General features: G+C 43.2%; 1 protein-coding gene across 1 annotated transcript in view; it reads right to left on the bottom strand.

The window, feature by feature from the left end:
• Positions 1-19912, bottom strand: part of itga11a (integrin, alpha 11a) — a 36171-nt gene extending 16259 nt beyond the window's left edge. The window contains exons 1-10 of the mRNA XM_028956280.1: positions 19792-19912; positions 12267-12378; positions 5993-6102; positions 5624-5715; positions 5314-5428; positions 5102-5229; positions 4880-5028; positions 4536-4680; positions 3724-3889; positions 3137-3207 (exon numbers count right to left, since the gene is read on the bottom strand). Coding sequence (XP_028812113.1) covers positions 3137-3207; positions 3724-3889; positions 4536-4680; positions 4880-5028; positions 5102-5229; positions 5314-5428; positions 5624-5715; positions 5993-6102; positions 12267-12378; positions 19792-19840 — 1137 coding nt within the window. The 5' untranslated portion in view covers positions 19841-19912. The remainder of the gene's footprint in view (positions 1-3136; positions 3208-3723; positions 3890-4535; positions 4681-4879; positions 5029-5101; positions 5230-5313; positions 5429-5623; positions 5716-5992; positions 6103-12266; positions 12379-19791) is intronic.
• Positions 19913-27286: the final 7374 nt, after the last annotated feature.

Raw genomic sequence — 27286 nt, 5'->3', positions numbered from 1 at the left:
TCCCCAGCGAAAAGGCAGCGCAGCACCAGCGTCCACACCTGCTGGAGAAGACGTCCACCCCCCTCCACACCACACACCTACCACCATCTCCAGCGACGTGCCCAGCCCCATGTGGGACAGCCCAATTGTCCCGGGACCCTTCAGTGGGGCAGCAGACACTGATAAGACCACCACCATCCTCTCGTGTCTGCTTGGGTCAGCATGGGGCTGGAGCGCAGCCCTCTGGCAGCAGGGAGAGACAGACAGCAGTTTTCGGGACTTCCAGCAGAGACTGAGGGCGGAGTTTGATCGGCCAGAGCCTGAGCCAGGGATCGAACTCTGCCCCTCCACCACGTCCAGCGCCAGTCAGGATCCGGGGCAAGAAGACCAAGCACTGGCGGGCGACGAGAAGGTCGCACCTCCCGAGATCCTGGCTGTGCCCCCTGAGGAGGTCCTGGAGAGCCCAGAGAGGGAGCCAGACGACCCTCTCTTCTGTCTGTCTCTGTCTGTGTGTGTGTGCGTGGCATATGTGTCCGTATGTCGCCCCCACTTCCCCTCTTTGTGTCCACCAGATGGCGACCCAGCCGCGGAGCCGAACCCCAGGGAGGAGGTTCCTGACCCGAATGTGCTGGTCCAAGGCGAGGTGGACAAGCCCCAAGGTACCCCTAAGTCCAGCCGGGGGGGGTGCTCCCCCAAAGAATTTTTTGGGGGGGTGCAGTTCGGGTTGGGGACTCCTCCTGAGGGGAGGGGAGGTGGGGAAGCGATGGAGCTGGGTCCTCCGGTAGCCAGTGAGGAGGGTGGGCCAGGCATGGGCCTGCGTCTGCCTCCAGAGGGGTGGAGCGCCATAGAGCCCCTGGGTAGGCATGAGGACCCAGCTGGGACAGGCAGGAAGAGGGCCTGCTTGTCCCAACGGACGCAGAAGGGGCTAGCCGGATGGTCTGGCAATGCCCCCCCCTTGGCACCAGGGCCGTGCAGCGAGAGGGGCTGCATAGTCCCAGAAGGCACCAGCCTGGGGTGCCTGGAACAGTCGCCGGAGGCTCTGGGTCAATCTCCCTGCGCGGTGCAGGGGGTGACACAAGAAGTGTCAGAGGGGACATGTGGAGACAGGGCCCACATGTACCCAGATGGATCGGCCCTGATTATTGTGTGCAGGTACGGGAGTCCGGGGCCGCCATGTGGGACCACGCCGGGGAGCCAGGCCGAGGGTCCGGGGCCGCCAAGCGGGACCACGCCGGGGAGCCAGGCCGAGGGTCCGGGGCCGCCAAGCGGGACCACGCCGGGGAGCCAGGCCGAGGGTCCGGGGCCGCCAAGCGGGACCACGCCGGGGAGCCAGGCCGAGGGACCGGGGCCGCCACGCCTGACCACGCCGGGGAGCCAGCCCGAGGGACCGGGGCCGCCACGCCTGACCACGCCGGGGAGCCAGCCCGAGGGACCGGGTCCTCCAAGGGGAGGATACAGCAGGGCAGGAGCCCTGTGGTTGCCGCCGTCCACCCCGCCGCCTCCACTGATGGTACTGTTGGGGCTCCGAGGACGTAGCCCTTGGAGGGGGGGCTCTGTCAGGATTGCCTGCAGCTGGCCTCCACACCTGACTTTAATCCTGACGCCCCATAAATGCCGGAAGTTTCCGCCCATTCGGGGTCGCTGGCATTTTCGTGAACTCGCTGCACGAACTTGACCTAGTTTTGTTTTATGTGTTTTGAGTTCTGGCAATCGCCACACGCCTACGGGTTGGTTTCAGTTCGTGATTTATGTTAAACTGTTTTCGGCCACCGCGCCATTGTTTCTTTGAGTTTATTGTTTGTTTATAAATAAAACCCTTCCCAGTATGTCAGACCTCTGCGCTTCCTTCCCCCGTAAGTCCGTAGTCGTGACATTAGCAAAGCTGGCGGGATTAGTCATTTGTTGAATTCAGTGTTATTAGTGACGTCTGATGAATACATGAATCTTAATGCAAAGCAATCAAATCTACCTCCGCATTGTATAAAAAACACCTGAAAAAGCGTTTTACATAGAAAAAGTATTCAAGGACGTTAGAAGCTTAAAATATATCTGAACCGCATAATATTGGAAAATCTTATAAAAACTTTGAGCGAGAAAAATAATGTGTTTTTAAGTCATCAGAATAAGGCATTTTGCATATTTCCGGTTGATGAAGTTGTGTAGTTCAACCCACACATTATAAGTCAATATTTCATATATATTATTTATTAACAAAACAGATATAGATATAGACTGTTGATTATTCAGTTCTAGCCAAAATTACACTGCAAACTGTTAGGGGTCAAAGAGATTTGACGATTGTAGGTGATGCAATCTGCATGTGAATATTTTGTGAGGAGTACTGATGTATGAGTAGGCACAATCACCAAGCATTGAAACCACAGGTCACAGTTATTCTCTCATTACTGTGAGCGGGAGGCCAAGTAAATATACATAAATGAAATTAAATAGAGGTCTGCTGGGGAAATCGGAACATTTGAATGTGTATTTTTTTCAGAGCTGGCAGTTCGTCTGCAGAAAAACCATCTGTGCTTCTGGGATGGTTTTCTCTTAAAGCTCTCAAATTCTTTCCAGCAACTTATCCCTCTTTCAACACATTTAGGTTGCCTTTGTTGATCAAGTGTTATCCCAGGCAGTCAGCATACTGATGGATGAAATTTCCAGTCATCATACTTACCGCCATCTGTAATTTTCCTTTCTGTGATTATGAGGTTTTTTTTTAAAAGAAGTAACCTGCAATATAAAATACATAAACTATCCTAAGCAGGTTGTGAGCCTATGCGCAGACAGTGGAGTCCAACTGGAAAATCAGCGCTACTGCAGTGAAGCAGCAGACCAAGGAGACAGACAGCAAGTACAGGTACAGCGGAAACAAGAACTTGGCTCAGGCTCTTGCACATGACTATCCAGCTGTACCGAGCAGAAGGCCAAGCTCCTCAATGATATTGGCTCTTTTCACAAGACGTCCTACCCTATCCCTCACTACGAGATTTGTCCCAGTAGGAAACACTGTCTCACTTTTTGGCAAAAGAATGTAAATGCTTCTGTTTTTTTTCCTTTTTTCTTCAGCACGAGCCGCAGATGGAGCCCTAAATCATGGTGACGTGATCTTTCATAGCCATGGGACAGGAGTGAAGAGCTAAACAGTGTGACTTACCTCTACTATGTGAGTGGAAAAGCCTGCCTGGGACATCTGGAGGGCAAATGTGGTCCCAGTTTCACTGGTACCTACAGACACAGAGGGGGAGAAAGGTTCCTCAAAGCCCTCTCAGCCTGTGGTATACTTTCAGTGCTGACTTACAAAAAGAGTGAATTACAGCACTGGTTTTGAGAGGAGACGTGAAGATTCAGTTTAAGCTTCAGTGAGATTTACAGACAGCAGCATACTAATACTGTTTTTATGGGTCTGAGCCAATGTAGTGAGTTTGCTTGTAGTGAACATGCTAAACCCTAGTCCCCTTTGAAATGACACACACAAAATAAAACCAATATATCTCTGCAACTTCAAAGTGTATTCGCATTATTTTGGTACCATAACAAACGCAATACACTTTTAGAGAGAAATTAAGCCATTGTGACGACTAATCTCTATTAATGAGTACAACATTGACAACAGAACTGATTTACTTGGTTGGTGTGGGAACTGCATTTTGTTTAGGATTTTTAGCCAAATTTCCTTCCATCATGTGGTACCGTTTTGCAGCATGGCCATAAGTTTAGCATGCATGTGGTGGTGTCCACTACCTTCCAAACTGAAGATCCTTTCTCCTAAAGCATCTACAATGTCCTTCAGTGCAGCTTCATCTGTCACATTGAAGAAGTGCTTATCGTCCGGGTCACTAGCAATGTACTTGATTTCGTTCAGGAAGGCCTCTGGATTAATTCCACGCCGATTGTAATAGCCAAGGACCTGGAATGACACAAGACCTGCCTGTTAGTCACCATAATCCCAATCCTTGGTCTAGGTGAAGTGAAGTGATTGTCACTTGTGATACACAGCAGCACAGCACATGGTGCACACAGTGAAATTTGTCCTCTGCATTTAACCTATCACCCTGAGTGAGCAGTGGGCAGCCATGAAAGGCGCCTGGGAAGCAGTGTGTGGGGACGCTGCTTTGCTCAGTGGCACCTCAGTGGCACCTTGGCAGATCGGGATTCGAACCGACGACCGCTTCCTTAACCGCTAGGCCGCCACTGCCCCAACAGTGACCTGAAGCTGCAGGTAATAGTGACCCATTTGTCCTACTGCATACTCCTACTAAAAAGCCTTACATTTCAGTATGTTTGGATGTGGACAATGTCCATGTCATCTGACTTAAAAGCCAGCTCAGGGGGACACTGCCAGTCTAGGCTTGGTACCAGAGCTCTCCACACCTCCTACCGCAAGTAAACTAAGGCATTGCAGAAGCTCTGGTCTGGAGGACCTGGATCAGCTATAAAGCCTTTGGGCCATGAAGTCATAGAGGCTCAGTCACAAATGGCAGTGGCCAGCAGAATACAGCCAACACAGAAAAGAAAATACACTAGGCAAAAGAAGATGGGTAACAGAAGCTCACAGCAATGGCATAGCGGGTGATTCCATCCTTCTCACAGTCCTCAATGACCTGCTGCAAGTCTGGGCTGTCATGTGACTCCCCATCTGTGATCACGATCATCACCTTCTTCGCCCCGCGTCTTCCACCTTGCTTAAAGGCTTCTGATCTGTAGGAACAAGACAGCTCTCATGGATGGAGCTCCATCTGGCCACAAGGTCTGATATTCATTATGCTTTTTAAAGAATCTCCAGAATGTGAATGTACATTACAATTTGTAAATAATTACGCAACTGAGTAAAAACGATTTTTTTGAATGAACTTCTAAAAAGTTGTTTTTCAGGTGATGAAACATGAAACAAAAATACCGTGCTACACTTATGCCCAAGGCAGTGTTGGTCTCCTCCCCACCACGCTGGTCAATCTTGCGTGCAGCCTTCACTACATCCTCTACTGAGCGGAAGTCACTCAGATGGAACTCGTGGACGACCTTCTCACCATACTGCAGAACTCCAACCTGGGTAAACAATTAAATGGCTCTAGTTAAAACCGCTCAAATTTAATGGCTTCTCTCACATCAGTGCAGGTACCTGTATCTGTCCAGGTCCAATGTAGAATTTCTGCAGGATATTGATGAGAAAATCCTGAACCTCATACCAGGGGTAGATAGAATTGGAGCCATCCAGAACAATCACAATGTCCATATATGTCTCGCACCCTAAGAATAACAGTTCCTTTTGCTTAGATCAATACATTCAACTCCTGAAGTACCAAATGAAAAGAGATGCGGTCTTGATCTTACTTTGAAATGCTGGGGCGATGGTACGGGAGAATTTAAAGCTGGAGTTGACCCGTGAGCATATTCCAGTGCTGTAGTAGGAACTGCCACATTCATAGGACCAAAGAGGACCACAGGCCTGGCACACAACACACTGTCAGAGCTAAAGACACACATGCTACTGGGTCCTTCATAAAACTGAAATAATTGTTTCCAGCACATTTGGTTTCCAGTACATTTGAAATCCACAATTAGCAGTCAATTTTTCAAAAGATTCATATGTGACCATAAAGTGAAAAAAACAAAATGTACACTAACAGGGTTCCATACTCACAACAAAACTGTTGTCCTTGGGATTGGATGTAAGAGTCATTCCCAGCCTCATCTTGTCTTTTCGTTCAGAAACGTTAGTCAACGATATCCTTCCTTAAACAACAGCAATGACAGAATAATTAATAGAAATTAAATCCAGTCTGCTGTGTTCGACAATTGCACTTCTGAAGGCTTCTCGTGAGCATGTAATCATTAGTAATGTATTGCATTCTTTTAAATACATTTCATAGTTTTATGAAAGCTTTTAGTTAAGCCATTACTTAACTTTGTGCCATTAACTCCTGTAAATAAGAACATAATACTGCATTTGAACTGGTTAATTGATATATATCTAACAAGTCAAAATAATAAAGATGTTTTGATGCTGTACCAAGGTTGAGCTTGGAGCAGCTTCCATTGGACCTTCTGCTCAGTGGACATTTGTAAACATCTCCAGTCTGATGTGGACCATTGGTTTCATATGGAGCTCCAACCAATAACCTGCAAACATAACACAGGCTGAGAAGTTAATATACAACTTACAAAGAATTTATATATATAAATATATATAGACTAGACAAAAGATCTGGATGAAACTGAAAAAAGGAAATAAACAGACAAGAGAGGGAGTCCGTGATCTGTCATTAGGAGGATGTTTAAACAGATTTAGTTGACTGGTGTCTGCTCTGCTGGCCAAGAAACTCATAGCTAGCAGCAGGAATCAGTACAGGTATTTGAAGTCCTGGCATGGATTTAATGATGCGTGTCCATGATCTGCAGTTATGTGGATCTGTCTGTTAGTGTTTTGTGTGACCTACAGGAGAGTGACGAGGTCTGTTAGCACATTCTCTGACCCAAACTGCTCTGCACATAAACACAATGCCCACAGACACCAATACAACCCGCCTGCCTCATCCTATATTGGTGAGTGAGAGTAAGACACGTGCCCAGACCTGGATGTTTATGTAGACCACAGGGAAAAGACCTGACCTCACAGCAGAGCAGATGTGAAAGAGGTGAGAAGGTCCCTCACCGATATGAAACACCCAGGGAGGAGGCATTTCATCGGTCATACGACTCAACCAAAACCTCACTGGAAGCCTTTTGACAGTTACAGCGATGCGGTGCATTGACCACCGATTAACTCCTTCATGAAGACAGACAGCATGACGGAGGCTGGAAAGTGCTCCACATCAGGTTATGTCATCAATGCCAGTCCCGCACACTCTCATAAATGTCTTTAGATGACTTCATAGAGTTTAAAACAGCAAGGAGCCAGTTTTTATCATCGTTGGTAGGTTGTGCTGAATGTACTTTCAAAAACAAATGATGAAGTGCTGAGTCCATGCAAAAATGAAAGATAAGGGTATCTTGTATTACAAGTCAATATATCTGAGAGCAGAAATTTGCATGAAATCTACACTGTTGTATGCATGTTCATATATCACTACGCAATCACTTATTCATTCCTTCGTGGCAGGACAACAGACTGCCTTTTCTTTTATGATTAATCGCACTTAGTATTAAAACATTATGTGACACACAGTTTAAGTCGCTAGTTCAACAGTAATATCCTGCGCAACATTATATTGTATGAAAAAAAAAACGATTATTCAGGATCTAACAAGCTCTAAAACCATGGAAATGGGAGCTGCCAAATAAGGAATAGATTAGGCATTGCGTGCTGCTTGCATAAGGCAACAGTAGACCAAAGCAATCGTGGGGCCTGCGCCAGACATCGGAGGTTAATGGAGTACACAGGAACAACTCATTCAGTGGGACCGGCACAGCACACCAAAGTGATACTTGACACCCATTTATAGAAGAAACAGACTTCCACCGGTGGACTGCCGAGACACACAGGCCTCTGGCTTCCAAAACATGTTTTTGTAAATGGTCAAAAACAAGTTTAAAGGTGTACATTTTACAGAAGCTGTGTGTGCAACAGATATAAAATCTGCTAACTGTATCATCAGCCTTGTGTCTTAAAATCAACAGGTTGGTCATATATGTGGATGGGTGCTATGTTTTAATTCGCTGCCAAAAATCCTAGTCAGACCAAAATGTGATGCCAAAGTGGCTCTGGAAATAATTAGTAGTTATGGAGCTCTGGCCGAGCCAATCATTTTTATTGTTATTAATATTGGGTTTATTGCGCCATTTTGGCAGCAAACAGACTGATTACTATTACCTGAAGATGAAAAGAGGAAATTTTGTTGCTGTGCTTAGGAGGTCCATCAAGAGTTCTATGCACCACTACCAGAAAGCTGCTAAAACAATCAATGTCAGACTCTTTAGGGTTGTGAATTAGCTGCATGGGATTACTGTGGCAACAGTAATAGCTTTAAATGAAATAACCTTTATAATATAATCTAACCCTCCACAGAATATCTTTCGCTGGGATTATGGGAATGTTTTTTTTTAAATGGCCACTGGTGTGCCAATGTTTTTTACATTTGGATAAAAACAAAATTGCAGCACATTACCGCTATGCAATTTTCAGCATATGCAGAAGTTACTTTAATGGCACGTGTTGAGTCATTATGTGCTCCTGTTGCACCCACATTAGCACTAGAGCTAGATCTGTTGATTTTAAAAGATTAACAACTACTTCCTAAGGTTAATTTCCAGTGTTCCCTGCTGTTGGACATCACCACCCTTGACGGAGATGGATTTAAAAAACGAAGGTCTGCTCTGGGCCGACGGGCTGCAGTTTTTAAGACGACTGATGGGATCTGTCAGAGGCTCCCTGCAGTTTTAGGTATTCCATGTCTCCTGGCCAGACAAAGGTCAGGCCTCAGCTGGCCAGACACTGTGCCACTGTTAGAAAACAAAACACTATGTAGTCAAGGAGAAAAGAGGGCCATGGTGTCCCAGAACCGTCCTCCCTGTTGACTCCCATGAATTGTTACTGTAAAATGTGGCCACCCAATGAAAAAGCTTTGACAGCCGGGTAACTCTACGGTTCTGCAGAGGACAATCATACATTCCTTGAATATTTTCATCAACCTTTCCCCCAGTCATTGCAGGGCTAAATTAAAGCATTACACTGACCACAAGTCCTCTGAAGGATTTCTTTAGACGCTCCTCCCTGCATATGACAGACTGTTGTCTGACTGAAGTTAAATGGCACCAAGACAAGGCGCTGAAGAAGTATTAATACATTCTCTAACGCTAGTCCACGACTAACCAGGCTCAGCTGTGTCTCAGTTTCAGTACAAGAACGGCAGTCACAAAAGGCCTGTTTGTCGAGTCTGTCTCAAGCTGCTACTCACTGAGATCCAGTTTCAGTCCAAATATCATGCTGAGGTTTTGCTGAAATAGACTCACTGTAAGACTCCAAGAGACGAGCCAGCAAAGGGATAAATACCACAAAAATGTGGCTAATAACTGCCACTCTTTTAACCCTTCCAGGTTAATTCATCTAAAACATATCGTGTTGCGGGAAATTTACAAGTAAAACAAAACCATAAAAGAATAAAAAACAGACATGCTGCATCTTATCTGCTGGCTTCTCTCCGGCCAAAGAGCAGAAGATTAGAGGGCACTAGGGGACATGCTGCCACATAGGAGAGCAGCTTTTACATCAAAGGGACTCTTAAAAAAACACTACCCCATTGCACCAGTGGATTCCTGGGACAACTAAGACATTCATCGCATTCAACCATCAGGAAAAGACACATAAAAAGGGTTGTAGCTCATTTTACCAAACGACAACTGCTTTGATCGAATCCCAAAAGTTGGAGAAAATGAAAAAATAAGATACATATAAACTGTGTTATTACTAAAGTACTAAGTGGTAATAAAATTTAAACATGGTCAGAAACAGTTCATGTAGCCACCATAAAAGCAAGATAAGGATGCTGCACTGCTACACATGGATGTCCACTGCAGACTCAGACCCGTTATCAACTCAGGGGAGCCTTTGAATGCGGAACTCGCCTTTGCACCCCTATATAGAGTCCAGTCTATACATCATATATTAATCCTGGCCAGGATTTAGAAGTTCATTGCTTGTCCCACCTGCAGGGAGCACAAAACTGGAATGTGTTTCTAAACGTTACAATATTTTTATTGTCACATTGAGAGCTTGTCATTCTGATGGAATAACTACCTTTGAATGGCCAAGAAAGTCCACCTAAAACTATTTGCTGATGTTGTACAAACACATGAGGCATGACTGAAGCTGGAATGAATTTAAGAATAAGCTCACAGCTCTGGCCAGAAACACCGACCTGACACAGAGCTACACTTCCCCATCCAAGCAACACACACTCCCTCAGGTCCAGGGGCTCCTTGGCCTCACACAGCACACAGCCTCCATCTACTGAATCCCTCCACTAAAATTAAACACTCGGATGCTGAAACAGTCTTTGATCGGATCATCCATAAGGCATTCAGAACCAGGAAAAAAGAAAGACCACAGTAGAGATCTGGGCCACACTGAATTCAATTTCAATGGCAAAATGGGCGCTCATTTGGCCAGGAGTCCATATTACTGCAGTGCACCAACTCTAAATCATTACAGATTTTCGTTTCGTCTGAGGGATGTTATCTCAGAGTAGAAATTGGTCTCTGGTGACCCCCCCATCCAACTTATATCTGCCCTTGTAGGGCTTTCAAACGAGACATTTTCTACATGATGAATAACCTGGATTGTCAGGACAAATATATTATAAGTGCCAAGTAAAAGAAAGTTCGGTAGAGAAAAGCCTCGGGTCAGTAAGTAGAGCATGGCTACCATGGAAACAGTAACAGCCTGCTTTTGCAAGACTTCTTGTTGTCATTAAAATAGACAACACATATTAATAACATTAGGAGTACTTGTTACTGTTTACTGTCAGTGTTGGTCAGAGTGAATCAGACTTGCTTTGGTGGAAAGGTGCCAAATACCTCTGGGGATCATCTGACAGTCCCAAAGAAGTGAGGAACAGATACATGCTCACATGCATGCACGCTCATGCACGCATATACGAAGTTTAAAAATGTTCCTGTGGTCTGTTGATTATTTCCAGATGCTTTTGCAATACAAAAATGCAGAGAGGGGGGTCTATCTGGAAATGCTGCTACTGAGAACATTCTTATTGATGTATTGGGAAAACCAAAGTTAAATACAGGCACATTTCATCATTTGTTGGATCATTTTATGTAATAATCTGAGATGCACTGTTACCATTATAAAGTTCAAATGCGGCTACTTGTCACTGACAAATACCCCAGTACCTAAAACTGCCACAACGGGTAACTATATATAACATATATGAAGTTACGTGTATGCAATGCCACGGAACAGAAAGGAGGACCCAGGTGCGAATTTAGTGCAACAATACTTCAACTTTAAAATGGACAAACAAACATATAGGGCTTTACTTTGGAATAAAGGAGTGAGGGGATCAAGGGGATCAAGGGACGTACCCTGCAATCAGAGCTCCAGGAACCATTGTCAGGTCTCATTGGGCTCCACCGTGACATGGTGAGACATTTACTGTCAGAGGGTGAACATGCAAATCCACTATTTACAGGTTTATGTGCAATCCTGAAAAAAAGGTTTCTGTTGTTGTGACAGCAGGATTGGATCCTTTGTTCCCATGCAGTGTATTTTTGGGCGCAGGTTAAATTTCTTTTGCCATCTAGAAACCTCCTGAAAGTTGTGTTCTGGCTGACAGAAATAAATAAACACCAACAAAAAGATCCACCTTACCTTACACTAGCAAACAATCCCCAACACTTGTGGGGGCGCTGCGCTATGGGCCAGTTCAAGAATAGTACCCCAAAAGATACACTGAACCCCCCAAAATGAATTGATGGTGATTACAATAACACATGAAAATGTAGACTTGAAAATGTTCATTTTCATTGTTATTGTGACTTAGGTATTGGTAAGCAGGCTTATACTGCTTATACGGGTATCATCAGTGCAAACCTTGCTAACTTATAAGTTATAGACAAATACCTCATCAGCTACCGACTCATCAGAGTTCTGGCAGGGCAGTACATTTCATATTAGCATACTAATGAGTGCAGTCTGTCTTGTCTGTGCTAATGTGCTATTAGGATATGCCAGTGATGCTTATTTCGAGTAATTAAAATGAGAAAATTGGAAAGACTGCACGAATGAGAAAGGAGAGTTGGTAACACTTTCCAACAATCACATACACAGCATTTTCAGCAGCAGAGTGGCTGGAGAAAAAACTCGTCTCAGAGACGTCGGCCAGCAGACACTGTGCTGATGCCAGTGACAAATCCCTATCATCACTGCTGTAGCAGCAGCCAACGACGAGAGTCAGGTATGGGCTAAAAATGACAGCAATGACCTCAGCCATGTGCCTTCCAGCTCTCATAACTTACTCTGGTGCATCATACGCGGCTTTCCAGGAGATCAGCGCAGCCTTGAGATGATCTCAGTACACCACATGTCATATATCTCACTATCTGGGGCCTTTCTATCTGGTGCTTCTATAAGTACATATATCAGGAAATGCTCTGCAAGTACTCACTACAAAGAAATGCTGGGTAGCAACTGGCAATTATTTGAATAGGGTGAGCAAATGAATCTGCCATTTTTGTGTGTTTTTTTTGGACGGTGCTGAAAGGAACATGTGTCTATAATTTTGATGTGCACGCTAAGCTAAATGACAGAGAAAGTTCACAGAGGAGCCTCTTACCACTTCTGACCCCCAGCGACGTGCTGTTGCACCGTGTACCCGAACTGAGCCTGCTTGGAGCCTTTTATGATCTTGTGGTTCTTGGTGTCAATGTTGAAACATTCATGGAGCCCTGGAAGCACAGACAGTGAGTCAAACACAGGCCAACAGCAGCATGTTTGGACAGAGAGCTGTATTTACTGGCCATGACGACTGGTTCCAAAAGCCAGCACTTCGCTGATGACCCGGAGCACAGTGGAAAGATTTTGCAGTGGTTATACTGAAAAAGTCTATCAGGTCATACAAACATAGTGATAGCAGTGATTTTGGTAGGAGACAATACATAGAAGAAGTCTGGCTATAATGAGCAATAGGCAAAGAACTGTGATTAGATGAAGGACACTTTTCACAGCTTTGGCCCTCAAATCCAACATCACTCCCTTATATCAGATTGAAGTGTCCATTTGACTTTATTTACTGTAGATTTTTCTGTTTCACACAGGAATACATATGTTATATTTAACTATTAGAAGTGCTCTTTTGGGGGATTATAGTACCAAATCTGTGCTTCATGCTTTTCCTGTAGGCCAGTTTTTGACCAAAAAAAGGTTAATACGCTCTCCCTGCATTAGTGTGGATCTCCTTCAGGCACTCCATTTTCAATAGTAAAAAGGTATATACACTAGGTGAATTGACGACTTTAAGTGTGTGTGTGTGTGTGTGTGTGTGTGTGTGTGTGTGAATTTTTGTGACTGTACCATGTGATGGGCTGGTGCTCTGTCCTGGATGAGCTGTGGACCTGGGTCAGTTGTAAGATCCAATTTTGAATCCACACAGCTTGAGATCCATCTCATTTAATGTAGGCTGTGTCCACCGAAGGATTCATCCCAAAATTGAGATATACTGAGAATCTTGACTTTATTTTAATTTTGTTCAGTTGTGTTTTCTCCAGCAAACAAACAAACAAATAAATAAATATGTATAGCAGAATTGGAATATATATATATATTTGTCATTGTCATTTTGTGCACCTAACTTTTGTGTATTTGTCACACTGCTTTGCTAATACGTGCAATAACTCTTTAACTCACACTTGCAACTTTAAATCACAACTAAGCGGGTAAGGAAATCAACTAAGCGGGTAAGGAAGCTGACCCATAATTTAAAGGTTGCCGGTTCAAATTCAGAACCGGAAAGGTGCCACTGAGGTGCCACTGAGCAAAGCACTGTCCTCACACATTACTCCCCGGGCGCCTGTCATGGCTGCCCACTGCTCACCAAGGTTGATGGTTAAAAGCAGAGGACACATTTCATTGTGTGCACTGAGTGCTGTTCCTGCTGTGACAATCAATGACAATCACTTCACTTAAACTGCCTCCTCTCTTTGGTTTGAAAGCCTTTCTTGTCTTTTTCTTGACATTTTGTAGTAATTTAGGAGACAAAATTAAAATTCCCTATCACAAATTTTCAAGAATCAGTTTGTTTTTGCAGGAAATGATGTCCCCCACTGGTCTAAACAATCTCATGACCAACCCACACAGTCCCATGAGCACAAAACAAATCTGGGCACTTCCTGACCCTGTGTCATAAATGGGGCTTGAATGCGAGAGTGTAAAATATATTAACACACTGTCAGTCCAACTGACACTGCCAGAGGATGTCTTCATCTCTCAGTGTCATGATCTGGTCCGGCAGGGGCAACTCTGAGTCTGGAGATTCATGTTCATCCTGTGCTAATGTTTCCTGATTGTTTTCACCTGTATTTGATTGTATAAAGCTGCCCTTTTCGTGTCTGTTTGCCGTCGGGCCATTGTTTGGGGATGTTTCCCTTGTCCTGTTCACCATTAAACCCCTGTTTTGTGATGTCATGCAAATGTGTCTTTCTTCCTCGCCATGTCCAGCCATCGTGACACTCAGGTTTTTTATGTATTTAAGAAACATGCTAAAGACACCAGTAAAGGCAGATTTTTCAAAATGTTTTGAAATTATATAATGGTGTTAAATAATGTCTCATTATGCTGAATAATCCTGAATTTCCTGTAAAAAAAAATGACCTGGACACCTTCCGAGCTTCTGGGAGAGTCGATGTTGTTAATCACTGCGTTGTGCTCCTGATTAAAGCATGTGGTAGTTACCACATAGAATCTCATCCCATTAGTAGACAACATATTCATTAAAATAAAAAAGTGCATATTGATCAAAGCTTGAAGCTGTTTGATTTTTTGTCTCTTACGTAACCTCTGTGTACTACCAAATGGATGAAAGACTTTGTTCTGGTTATAATTAAAAGGATTGTCAGAAAAGGAGATAAAAAGAGAGAGGGATAATATGGGCCTTGCAATGACATCATGTAGTGTTTTACATTTGTCAGCACAGGAAGTGAATTCAGTAAGGAGGCAAATTAGAAGGAAAATATCCCGTTGCCAGACAAACTAGGTGCTGCTAAAACCCTGCTGAACTTCTGACTTCCTGTAAATCCATCTCTCTTAACCTGCGGTTGAGTGCTGGCAGATGAAACCTGTTTAGCTACCGTGTGGCAGATCAGAGATTACACACAAATTAACCAAGGAAGAGCAGTCTGAAGTCACAGATAAACACCAGCCCTTCTGCATAGGGTGGTAGTAGCCTAGTGCAAGACACTCACTGAGCAAGACACTTAACCCTAAGTTGCTCCAGGGGACTGTCCCTGTAGCTACTGATTGTAAGTCGCTCTGGATAAGGCCGTCTGATAAATGCTGTAAATGTAAATGTAAATGTAAATTACCCTTGGACCTTTATTTAACACTGTGAGTAGTGTTAAATCTTAAAAGTGAAATCCAGAGCGACTTACAATCAGTAGTAACAGTGAAAGTCCCCCTCTGGAGCAACTTAGGGTTAAGTGTCTTGCTCAGGGACACAATGGTAGTAAGTGGGATTTGAACCTGGGTCTTCTGGTTACCCAGAAGAGTGTGTTACCCACTAGGCTACTACCACCCTACTGAAACACTGCAGCACAGCACACGGTGACACAACAAAATGTGTCCTCTGCTTTTAACCATCACCCTTGGTGAGCAGTGGGCAGCCATGACATGTGCCCGGGGAGCAGTGTGTGGGACGGTGCTTTGCTTGGCATCTCAGTGGCAACTTTGATGGCTCAAGATTCAAACCAGCAACCTTTCAATCATGGGCCTGTTTCCTTACCTGTCAGGAATGTTTTCCTGACACTGAATATCATCGCTCTGGCTCCACATTTGACACCATGGCCGAGGTATTCTGTTCTTATGGATTAATGAGGCCACAGCGTGGCTTCCAAAAAGTCCATTTAAACACAGAAATGCTACCAATCTGCATTAAGAATCAGTTCTTAGATTTGGTGAAACTTTTATGAGGGATCATGGAAAGGATGTAGACAAAACCCCAAAATTCATTCCTCTTATTGATGAAACACCCCAATTGGACAAAGAAAAGTATGGACTGTCAAGGCTACAATCACTTTGGGACAATTTGCAGACGAAGGCTGTGTTTTCTGTAACCGCCCGAAAGACATTTTTTAATTTCTGATGTTGAAGTAAAAAGAATCCTAAACTAACCTTGCAAGATTCTGTTAGCACTGCTGTTACACGTGTTCGATGGTCTGCAGTGGCAGATTGTTGGTTTGGCGATTCTCATTTTATCATCCCCTTTTGTGGAAAAGAGTGTTAAGTAGTAGTGATAAGAAATTTCTACAGGCCATTTATATTTGTACCATAATCTTGTGCCAAGTGAAATGATGGCCTGATTAAGCGAAAATAACAAAGACTCTGTTCTGATGCTGATAATAATGAGAAAAAAAATCTTGGTTGCGATGCTGAGAGACAAAATCATTGGCAGCTGAGAGGCATATGGACTGCAGATATGTCTGCAGCATGTCCCCGCTGAATCGTCATGGGGTTTATTTATTCTCCCCCCATGCTTGTGATCTCTGTGGTGAAGTGCATTGTTTTGGGGCTACTAATTCAGTTGGTGAAATGACACTGACAAATGGCAGCAACACAACGCATGCTACAGCTGACCTTAACTGACTTGAGCTCTAATCAGAAATGCAACAGTCCGGTTTTCATGTAGCACACATGAAAATCTTCTGATTGGATTAACATAATTGCATGTCTACATATCCCAAATACTGAACAAGACACTCAGATTTGCTTTTCACTCTTGGCACCCAAAAACCTGAATACATTTAATTTATGTATTCAAAGTTCATTCACTCACTATCTCTAACCACCTTAGTCCTGTTACTCAGCCGATCCATGGCCACTGGGTGCAGGGTGGGGTCTTTTCCAGGGTGGGGTGTCAGCGCATCACAGGGTGCACTCACACACATCATTCATGCACACACTCGCACCTACAGTCAATTGAGAATCGCCAGTCAACCTACTGTGCGTGCCTTTGGAGGAAGGAAACAGGAGCAGATGGAGCACCAAAATGCACGATGCATCACAAAGAGCATGCAAACTCCTCACACGTCCAATCTGGGATTCAAACTCATAACCTTGGAGGTTCGGTTCCTTTCAACTAAAACACATGCAGAGTTTGATCCCTGACATGGATGTGTGTAAGGAACAGTAATCGCTGCTGAAAGATCGCATTAAACAATGCATCTGCCGCACCGACTGGCACTTGTTCTGAAACACTCACCCTTGTAAACACTCTCCCAATCCATTCATTATGGCCCGCAGCTATGTGTGTGCCATTCATCTAAATATTGACACGTTCCCACTCACTTCATTTCCTGCTTCATGATGGCCAACATTCAACTCTTCTTTGATCTTTTTTTTTTTAAAGGAAGCCGATGAGTGTGTGAAATAATAGGGAAAATGTCCTTGATAAAGAGGTTCATTAATTACAAATTTGTTTTCATGTTTTCGGGAAAATATTAAATTGTTTGCACACATGTTTTCATCATTAGTCCAGTGTTAATGCTTATGACTGCGAAAAAACAGAAGTGACGCACTTGTGGACACTTTGAATCCTTAGAGCTTGTTATAGAACGCAAACTGCGCTAGACCCCAGCTCTGCTGCTGAAATAAAGGAAACGAGTGGAGTGGAAGGGCTCCAGTTTCCATTTAAACCCCTAACGTGGCAGAGCTATTTAATATTCCCAGTAATATCAGCAGCTCCTGAGCCTTTTCTGGGTTTCCTGTGTATGGCTTCCTCTGCCCAGATAAATAAACCTTAGCCCTGTGAGTGTGTCCGGGACGGGTTTTTGCGCCGCTTTTGGCCTGGAAACATGCCACAGGAGATGCACCACAGCACCATTGACTGCAGGCCACCGATGGCCTGAGCCAGGCACCCCATTCACATCTGGGATATTGTTCCACTGTCATTGTGGTGAACATTTCTCTGTACATCTGATGGTGAAGGCATATTCTATAAAGTACATGCATAGAATGTATGATTGGTTCATGCAAAGTTAATGCCCATTGGCCTTTTGGCTCATAATACCAAAAAACCTGACATACGTACCTGAAATTTCAGTATTTCAAGACACTGACAAGAAATCTCTTGAATCTTTAAAGTTTACAGATAATATTACAGTAATCATGGATGGTGTTGGTGGTATGAGGTGTGCAAATGAGCTATGCAAACGAGTCCCATGGCATCTTCCATCACATGGATGCCACAGAGATGCCCAGAAAATGTAAAATTCCCAGCAACCAGAGAAACAACATTTGAGGCTCATCCAGCCCCGAAAGCGTCAGGGTAGGCTTACGCTAAGAGACCACAGCTGCAATGCAAATGTGAATCACAAAAAGTTTTCCTTCTTGCAGTCAAGCTATGCTCATTTGATGGAAACAAATAAACTTACGTGTTTGGGTAGAACATTCTTTGCAAATAGGGTGAGGTCTTTGGTATGTACAAACTCCCAGAAGCTCAGTGGACTTGTCAAAGTTAAGGTCATGTCCTGATGTGATGCAGAAGTTCTACTCAGATAAGAGTTGTTGGTGCTGAGCTTTCTCACGCCTTCAGGAAAGATACCAGCCAGGCCGGGGGGTTGCAGAAATGTTCTGAAAATCACCGCCAAATCACTGACAGAGAGGAACGGCCAGTCGGAACTGGGTGAACGTGGGATGTCTACCAAGGTGTTGCTTGGTGAACAGCACCCTCTGGCACTGGGCGACTGAGCTCACTCTTTAAAGGGGTTAATGTGATCTGAGACTGGTTTTATAACATCATTTATAAGAATGGAGGTTTGATATCACGGTCCTCTCTTGCCGCAAATTTGCAGCCCACATCACCGCTCTGGCTCTCAGCAACCTTCTATTTCATCAGCAGACACAAATTTTCTCAGAACTCTTTACAGTGAGAGAACAAAAGTAAACTTCTAAAAAGCCAAAAATACATTCCAGAAACAAAAGCAAATACATAACTGGACGTTTCCGCTGCTCTGTTTGTAAATCACAGGCTGTCTAAGGCCATCCTAAGTGAAATATGCTCCATTAAAAATGAGAGAGAAAAAGGAAAAACTGACCACAGAATAAGAGCACTAAAATGAAACACTCTTCCCCGACGTTTATAATAATTATCTATTGGTGATGAAGGGAAAATGTCCCAGAGCTCCACATTCTCCCCTCATTCCAGTCAGCTGCGTCACAACAAAGCCAGACAATGCGTGTCACTGCCAAACACCAGTCCATGTGTTTTTAGTGGGGGGGGGGGGGGAGGGCCAAACCATGATGAAAGTGTAAAAAACGCTAAGCCTAAATTAAAGTCAGTTTTTTCCTCGCCTCATGTGGCCATAAAGCCGTTAAACAGCACCTGCCTTGAGCATCTATACTGTAATGAATGCTATGCATTTGTGTTTATTCATCTTTATGACGGACAGCTGGATGCATGATGGGGGGGCAATATAAACAATCTTTGTGTTTTTCTTTGCCTCTAGGACACTTGATGCTGCCAGAATTCTCCCTCCGAGTGGTAAATACACTGATAATTGACCCAGACCCATTAACCGTGTGCACTTGATGATGAGCAGATAAAACCAACTTGAGGTTTCATAAAGTGCCCATGTGCTTTAAATGAAAGGCAGGGTGCGACTGTCAGGCTGCTCTAAGCTCTTGATCCATGCAGAAGCCGCTCTTGGAACCTTGCTTCTGCCACAAGGTTCAGGAAGAGGTGGGAGAGATCCATCCCACATCCCATAGCACCCACAGACAACCACCAGGCTTATGTCCAAAATGGAAAAAAATGAAATAACAAAAAACACACCTTGGAATATGCATGCTGATTATCATTACTCGGGTCGATTGTTGTTAAGAAAGAATGTGATATCATAACAGTTTCCATACTGATGGTATCATGCAAACATGCATATTCTCACACACACATTCCATGCACAATGATCTGTGGTTGAATGTATGTATTTTGCAACTCTTTCATTTTTCCAATATCATGTATCATATCTTTCCCCAGCATACCAATGCAGATTTCATAATGATGCTCTCTTGCTCTCTCAGTTACACACACACACATATTTGCTGTCTGCATGCTCTCTCACACACACAAAGATGGACGGACAGATGCTCACCTAGCAGCAGCGTGCAGATCCAGAGCAGCAGAGTGTAGTAGTACTCCATTTGTCAGTGTCTGTGAGATGCAAGGGCCGAGGAGCTCCAGAGGTTCTGTTCTTATTGACTCCACTGCTGCTCCGGGGCGCTCCGCTATATCAGGGGAAAGTAGGAGGGGTCTGTGGCTACATTCAAAAGGAGGTGCACCCTGGGCCAGCAGGCAAGCCGGCCCATCCTGCACTCCCTCACTCCGTCTGACAGACGCTCCCAGCTCGGTATGGGCTGTTACCACACATTTTGCTTGACAAACTACGACATTCCTGTCTAAATAGTTTCGAACACAGACTCTGAACCATATGAAGCCCTTAAAGAGACTTCAACCATGCTGCCTGCATTTTTGTGTGAGCTTAGTACAAATAACCTACTGTACATATTGCTGAATATGTTCACTTTATTGAAAAATACATGTTTGGCTTTTTTCACGTACAAGTTTCTATCCCATAAAAATACTTCATTACTGTTATGATTTATATTCAGTGCCATGTAAGCTTATAATTGCAAAACCTGCAACTGTAACCACAGCTTCACTTTTTTGCAGTGACAAATGCAACACACATACTGTGTGTTGTCAATCAAAAAGCCTTTAAATTGGGCTGAGGTCATGCAGAATGAGCATGTGCTTCCAATCACTTCAATAGCAGCATTTTTAGGAATGGAACTGGCAAGATCAACATCAAGAATGCAAAACTTCATGATTTCTGTTTTAGCCACATCTGCAAGACCCACATCTGCTGAACCCATCATGGGCAAATAAAGGTCTAGAATATCTGAAATGGTTCCAGGTCCCAAAGGAGATGCCAACCTCCCTGTGCCTGAGCACTGTTCCCTCATCAGCTCCTACTGAGAAGGTTCCTGCTTCACCAAGGTACACAAGGAACCGAAGAAAAGTACTCCCAATGAGTGGGGCCAGCAGGTGACCTGAAACCAGCGCCGAACTGCTTTCATTGTGGGTGCTTAAAAAGTCATCTTCTGCCGTCTGTCATCAAGGCCTTCTCACTGCCAGCTGACTTTCTTCATCCCTCCCAGCCAGAGAGAAGTCCTCTCTGCAGGGGTGGCAGGGTACCGGCCAGGTCCCCCACTGTGAAAGCCATAGATGGGGAGTGTGAACCTTCAGCACTATAAAATTCTCTGTAGTGGTCTATGAAGATTCTCTGACATCTCGATTCATCCAAATTTATCCTTCAGGATGACAAAGTTCTGTGGATGCAGAACGAAACGTCTCTACATTAAAGAAAAAAAGTCCAGTTGCCATGACTCAACTTTCAGATGATTCTCTGTAGTGGCTTTGGAGAAACGTAGAACCAGCGATGTATAATGAATTCAGCTGCTAGGTGAAATATGCTGGGCAACTTTATACCAGAAGGCATAAACCATTTACATATTCCATTGAAATTCCCCAATAGTCAGTTATGTTTTCTAATAATTATGCAATAATCTGTTTATGTCATATTTAACTATTAGCCATGTGTATACATGCACTTGAAGAAGAAGAATGAAAAAGGGATTTCTTAGTCAGATGAATAAACATGTAAATAAGCTAGTATCATCCTAAATCCTATTTTAGAAAAGCAGTATAATAAAAGCAGCATGCATTTTCCCAAGAGCCCCTTGGAAACAAAAGGATCAAAAATTGCTATGAAAATGCAGGAGAAAGGGAAGGTTTGGTAACCAGAAGAACTTGAGGCAGTTTTGCATTGTGGGGTCTTCGGTCATGGCTAAAGAATCTTCCGCTGTCAGTCCGAGAAATGGCAACTCAGTAAGACAAATGATATATTCGAGAGCAGCCTACAATTAAAATTAAGGTCTTTCTTTCTTTCTTTTTTTTAATCTGAATGGAGGCAGGGTTCCAAGATCTAAGAGCAGGAGCTGGGTCGTCTCACTCACTGTTTCCAGTGGGGTAGCAGGGAAAATGTTCCCCAACGATGTTCCGCTAAACCAAAATTACCGTGCGGATATTTCATTCACTGAACAATTCAAGGAGAACAGGGGGAGCCCTCAGGGGAGCGACGAGTTAGCTTTTGGAAACATTATCCTGTTTCTTCCACGAGCGAGGAGGTCTGAAATCAATATCTGCTGTCCAAAACAGGAGCAACGTTTGCCTTGTGGCCACACGAGTGCTGACCCTGCTGAGGGACTGGTAACAGTCACCTGAGGATTGTACCTTCTGAGTAATCTGGTGGTCATTAGATCAGATTTTTATTGAAGGTGAATACTGAGGCAGCAAGAAGGGCAAACTGGAGTTTGTGCCTGGGTCTCATTTGATTTACAGCCCAATGGAATCCAGAGAATGACACTCTTTCCACTGGGGGACCGTTGACCCAATGACACAGTCACAGGTTTGGCCTCTTTCAGCTACAGACAGGCTGTGGAGATTCATAAATTGGCCTGGATTCTTGGCTCAAGATGGATACAAATGATGTAGCGACAGTGTTTCTGTCCTGTCTTGCTGTGGTTAAAGCAATGGGACTCCTGCGAGGCAGGAACTCCACCGCTTATAATGGTGCCACACGGACTCGTTTGTGCAAACAGAGAACTCTCGTCCGCAGTGGCGATTTAAGCTGTTTTGCTTGCTGAAGTACATGGCAAACGGGGACTGCAACATGAAACTTCAGAGGATTTTTTTTTTATGCTGACTTTGAGTACTGAAGCCAAGCTGTTTCCACATACAGCTGCCAAGTAAGACCAAGACAGCAGTGAGTGACTGAAGGAAGGAGATATATGTTTGGTCATTCACATGCGTTTTCGAAATAGTAGCCTATTCTTTCTGATGTTGACCTTATAGCACACTCGCATCACAGCACCAACAGGCAATGTTAATGGGATTTCCTTATAAGCCCCACGCCTGCAAATTCTACAGCACTTCCTGGTCTCATATCTTCATTCTTTTACTAAATGCTGCATATTGTCAAAAATATAGACCAAAATTTAGTGAAAACAATTAATAAGAAATTCATAATAGTCGCTTGGGATATTTTAAGCACTATCAAGAAGTAGTTTATCACAGTGGACTGGAATGAATAAAGCATTTTCTGCGATAAAAGGACGTAAAAAACTATCTGCTGCTAGTAATGCAACCAGCTTGTCAAGGAAAATATTTCTTTTTAAAAAATGGCCAGTGGAAACACTGTCATTGTCTCTGACAGGGAACTTTTTTGGGTGTTAGGTGAAAGTTAAGTGATTGTCATTGTGATACAATGCAGCACAGTACACAACGAAATGTGTCCTCTGCGTTTAACCATCACCCTTGGTGAGTAGTGGACAGCCATGACAGGCGCCCGGGGAGCAGTGTGTGGGTACGGTACTTTGCTCAGTGCTACCTCGACAGTTTGAAATTTAAACCGGCAATCTTACGATTACGGGTCCACTTCCTTACCTGCTAGGCCATCCACAGACAATCAGTAGCCACACCAATTGCCTAGAGTGGAAAATGGCTGATTATGTACTTATACTTAATAAGCCATGCATGTTATATTGAACTGGAACTATCCATTCAGTTTCTTAGGCAGTGAATTGTATAAATGAATGCCAATTAATTCAAATAAGTGACACAAGGTGGTATAAAACCGAGTCTTAGATGCCCATATTATCATCTGTAAAGACTGAGGGTTGGTCATTACAAAAGCAAGGCTTCTTGGATCATAAAAGGAGTTTAATAAAAACAAATAAACAAACCATGGGGGCAGAAAAGGAATACAAAAGAAAACAACTCAAAAACAAGTGGCATAAAGCCAGGAACATAAACCAAAGAACTCAGGTAAAGAAAACGTCCACATTAATGCAGCAGCGTATGTCTGCTGTCAAACCGCTCAATTTAACTGGGCGATGAATGCCTAATCGGCGGCACGTGTCCATGTTTAGAGCCTTGTTGTCAGGCTGATCGGTGCATGCTGTGGACCCAGCTGCACCCAACCGTCTTTCAAATTTTCAAATACAATTTTTTTTTACATGTGAAGTTTGTTGTTGGGATGTCAAAGCAGCTATAATATGCACACATTAATATACCTGAGCCAGGCCTGATTTGGATTCATGTAGGGCCCTCCAAGGGTCTAAGGACCTTCAGAGTCCCTGGAAAGAGTCCTGCCAACCACATCAAGCTTTAATAGCAGCGTCTTTGTTGGTGGACATTACTTTTCTGTTCTAAATCATTTGCAAATTGTATGCCTGTTTGGTCTGATATTTTCATTTGCTTCCTCAGAATTCCTCGGGATTCATAGTATCTACAGTTTAGACTCTACAAACAGATGAGCTCATTGTTCTGCTACATGACTACTGCGGTCCTTTATATGAAATCATCTTTCAGGAATTAGAATATGGTGAACTCTTAGCTATCAGTCTACAGTGTGGTGAAAGATGGGATTTGGAAGAAGATAGGTGTGTAGCTCACTAAACTCTGGGCTGAAAAAATGCTGCGGTTTTGGGGACATGGCCAACCTTTTCACTTACACTTACATTGAATCGTAATTCAGACTCTTTACATTTGTGTCCTAAATCTGTCCACAAAGCTGCTGCGTTTAGATGGAAACACCACCACATGCGCAGCTCCATGCCACGATGGATCAGCCCACACACTCCAGAAGCTGCGACTAAGAGGTTCTTCGCAGGACACGTCACATGAGCCGTGGAGCTGCTCGTGTCAGGGACCCAACCACCCTGACCAGTCTCCACTAGCTGCCCTGGAAGCCATTATTTGTCAACTAATGTTTTCAGAAGATGAAAGGAAAGGTTGTCTGTTTAAAGTGAGATTGTATTTTTATATATTTTCAGCCTTTGCTCTAGTGGAAGAAGTACTCCACCGCAATGTATTTAATTGTTGCTTTGGAAGCTTGGCTCAAGTTATTCTACAGTTGTTTTCCTTGTTTGTGATAGGAAACAATTGCTTGGTGCAGTAAAAATACATAGAATGGGTCAAACTTCCAGTCCAGACTTGTTGTTAATGTTGCAAGTCACCCTGATAGCAGGAAATTTCCTTTAATGATGGAATATCTGCATATGTGTAGAGAGGAACTTTATCAGCAACAATTAGTCTTGAGATCCAGTGGAATGCTGTGTTCATTAACCAAAGTCTGTCATTACACTGATCATTAGAAATACCTTTTTAATGGTTGCACTGATTAAAGAAGCAATAAAACGGGCCAGATTCACACTAGTAGATCTAGCTAATTCTTTCTATTCTAATCATTGAAAAACAACATATCTAAATGACGGTAGTATAACGTAGCAGAAGTTGGTCAAAGTCACAAACTGGAAACCTGTGAAAAGGGGACAGGGAAAATGACATTACTCTATGCCAAACTATTGAATTCTCACATCCAGATTCTCAAGGTTATGGAGATGTGAGCAGTGATTACACAGGCTTTCTGTTCTTCTACTAAGGCACCGGGACTCACCTACTGAGCCCCCATGAGTTGTCTTGAGATCAAGGCCTTAAGGTCAAACAGCCCACCCCACCCCCATATTTAACAAGCAGTGGAGGGTTACAGGGGCCCTCACACCCACGTTTTAATCATGGACACGTTTATTGGTCATTAACTTTTGCAGACCACCCTTTAATCACATTATTACTAGATGAGAGGTCAATGATGAAGTACTGTGGTCTTTTTACACCATTAACACTTAATACACTAACAAAATGTATCTGTCTTCATTCCTGTCTGCTTTTTCTCAAATTTTTGTTTTAAGAACTCCATGCACAGGTTATGTATGATATATATTACTGTATCACTGTACCTCATCTGTACTGTCCCTATATATTTTAAAAGTATATATAAAATTGTGAACATTTTTAACCTTCAAACACAAGTATTGACTGGATAAATTGGGGATACTTTGTAGAGGTTGGACCTTTCTGGAATGTCAGTCCTTGTTTGATTGATTTGTTTTTGGGTAATGTTCTTAAACTAAGTGTAATAATCAACATTAAATAACAGACACACATGCGCATGCACGCACGCACACACACACACACACACACACACACACACATGTAGCTTGCAGTTAATATATTAAGGTATAACTATGGAAATACATTAGTGTTGGGACAATGTAGTATGAGACTAGAAATTATGTTAAAGTTTAACAGTGATTGTGAACATTAGAAGACATTGCAGAACTAGTCCTAAAATGAATCTGCTATGAGACTGCACCACCTCAATAATGCAGTTTGTCTGGCGTATTACTGTAGGCCCTGTGTGAACTAATTCAGTTCTCGTACGGTACCATGCATGCAGAGAACGACAGAAATACTGACACCATAAATATCCCTCATGGAGGTCTTGGTACACTAAATTATCAAAAGCACTGTAAATCCAAGGCAATTTCCAGGGAAGGATGCCATGACTCAGGGCTTTATTTCTCAATAGCATTTAACATTGTGCTCTCTACTTGACTTGGCTTTTGTTAGTCTATTAATATGCGATTACTGAGGTCATGTGCACATTAGGTTACTATAGAGCGAAGGCGTGTTTAATCACTTTATGCAGCGGCAGTGGAAAACCTCATTATTTTGTGAAAAATTGACTTTCGCATAAATATTAAAAAATAGAAAAATTGGTCTAGTCTGCGCCATGAGTCATTCTTACTTTTCCAGATATCTGGCACCCAATACCACAGGCAGAGAGTGCCAGTAGCAACACAGTGAGATAGAGTAATGTGGAAAGTGAAAACCACACACCGCAAGCTGAGCACAGTACACGCCACACAACTCCACACACTTTAACCCACAAGCAGCCAGTACCACACTAAACTCATTCACATGCGTGCAACTGTAAATGTGTACATATGAAAAAAAAGGTGGAATTGCATATCAATATCAATTTCAATTTCAATTTTGTCATCGGTATGGTATGGCATCACCAAAGAAGGTCCGTTTTAATGTTGTACAGTTTCCATGCATGTCTGTATAGCCATGTTTAAATAAATAATGTGCATTTAATCAGCATAATCTTAGCTTTGATCACAACTTTACACAATTTAGAAAGTCACTTTGTTTAGTCAATGTTTAGTACTGCTCTAAGGTGAACATTTTGAATTTTGAAATAATTAACATTTATTTATTCATAATTTACAAAAGTATTCAAAATGTAATCAAATGTATTTAGTTACAATGCTTTCGTATTGTAATTGTAATAGTTACACTATATTATTACATTTTTAAAAAGGATTAAGAAAACTGTAAAGAATTATATTTCCAAAGAAATCTTCCCAACACTGGCTATTACAACCCATAAACACGAGTGAAGTTTCACAAATACAAGCTGTGGGACAGGCACCCCTGTTTTACTATCAGCCATTTGATTGATTTGATCACCATGTCCAATACTGTCACATCTTGTGAGGAGAAGAAGGTGCAGAAGCCGGACATTTTCAAAAGAAGGGGTTTTATTATAATAACAGGCACATGGGCCAAAACAAAGGAAGAACAAAAAAGACCCGAAGGCGTGTGTCTTCAGGAAATAA

Source organism: Denticeps clupeoides, chromosome 16 (assembly GCF_900700375.1).
Source record: "Denticeps clupeoides chromosome 16, fDenClu1.1, whole genome shotgun sequence".
NCBI lineage: Eukaryota > Metazoa > Chordata > Actinopteri > Clupeiformes > Denticipitidae > Denticeps > Denticeps clupeoides.
Note: the sequence above shows the minus strand (reverse complement) of the source record. Positions and strands in the feature narration are given on the sequence as shown.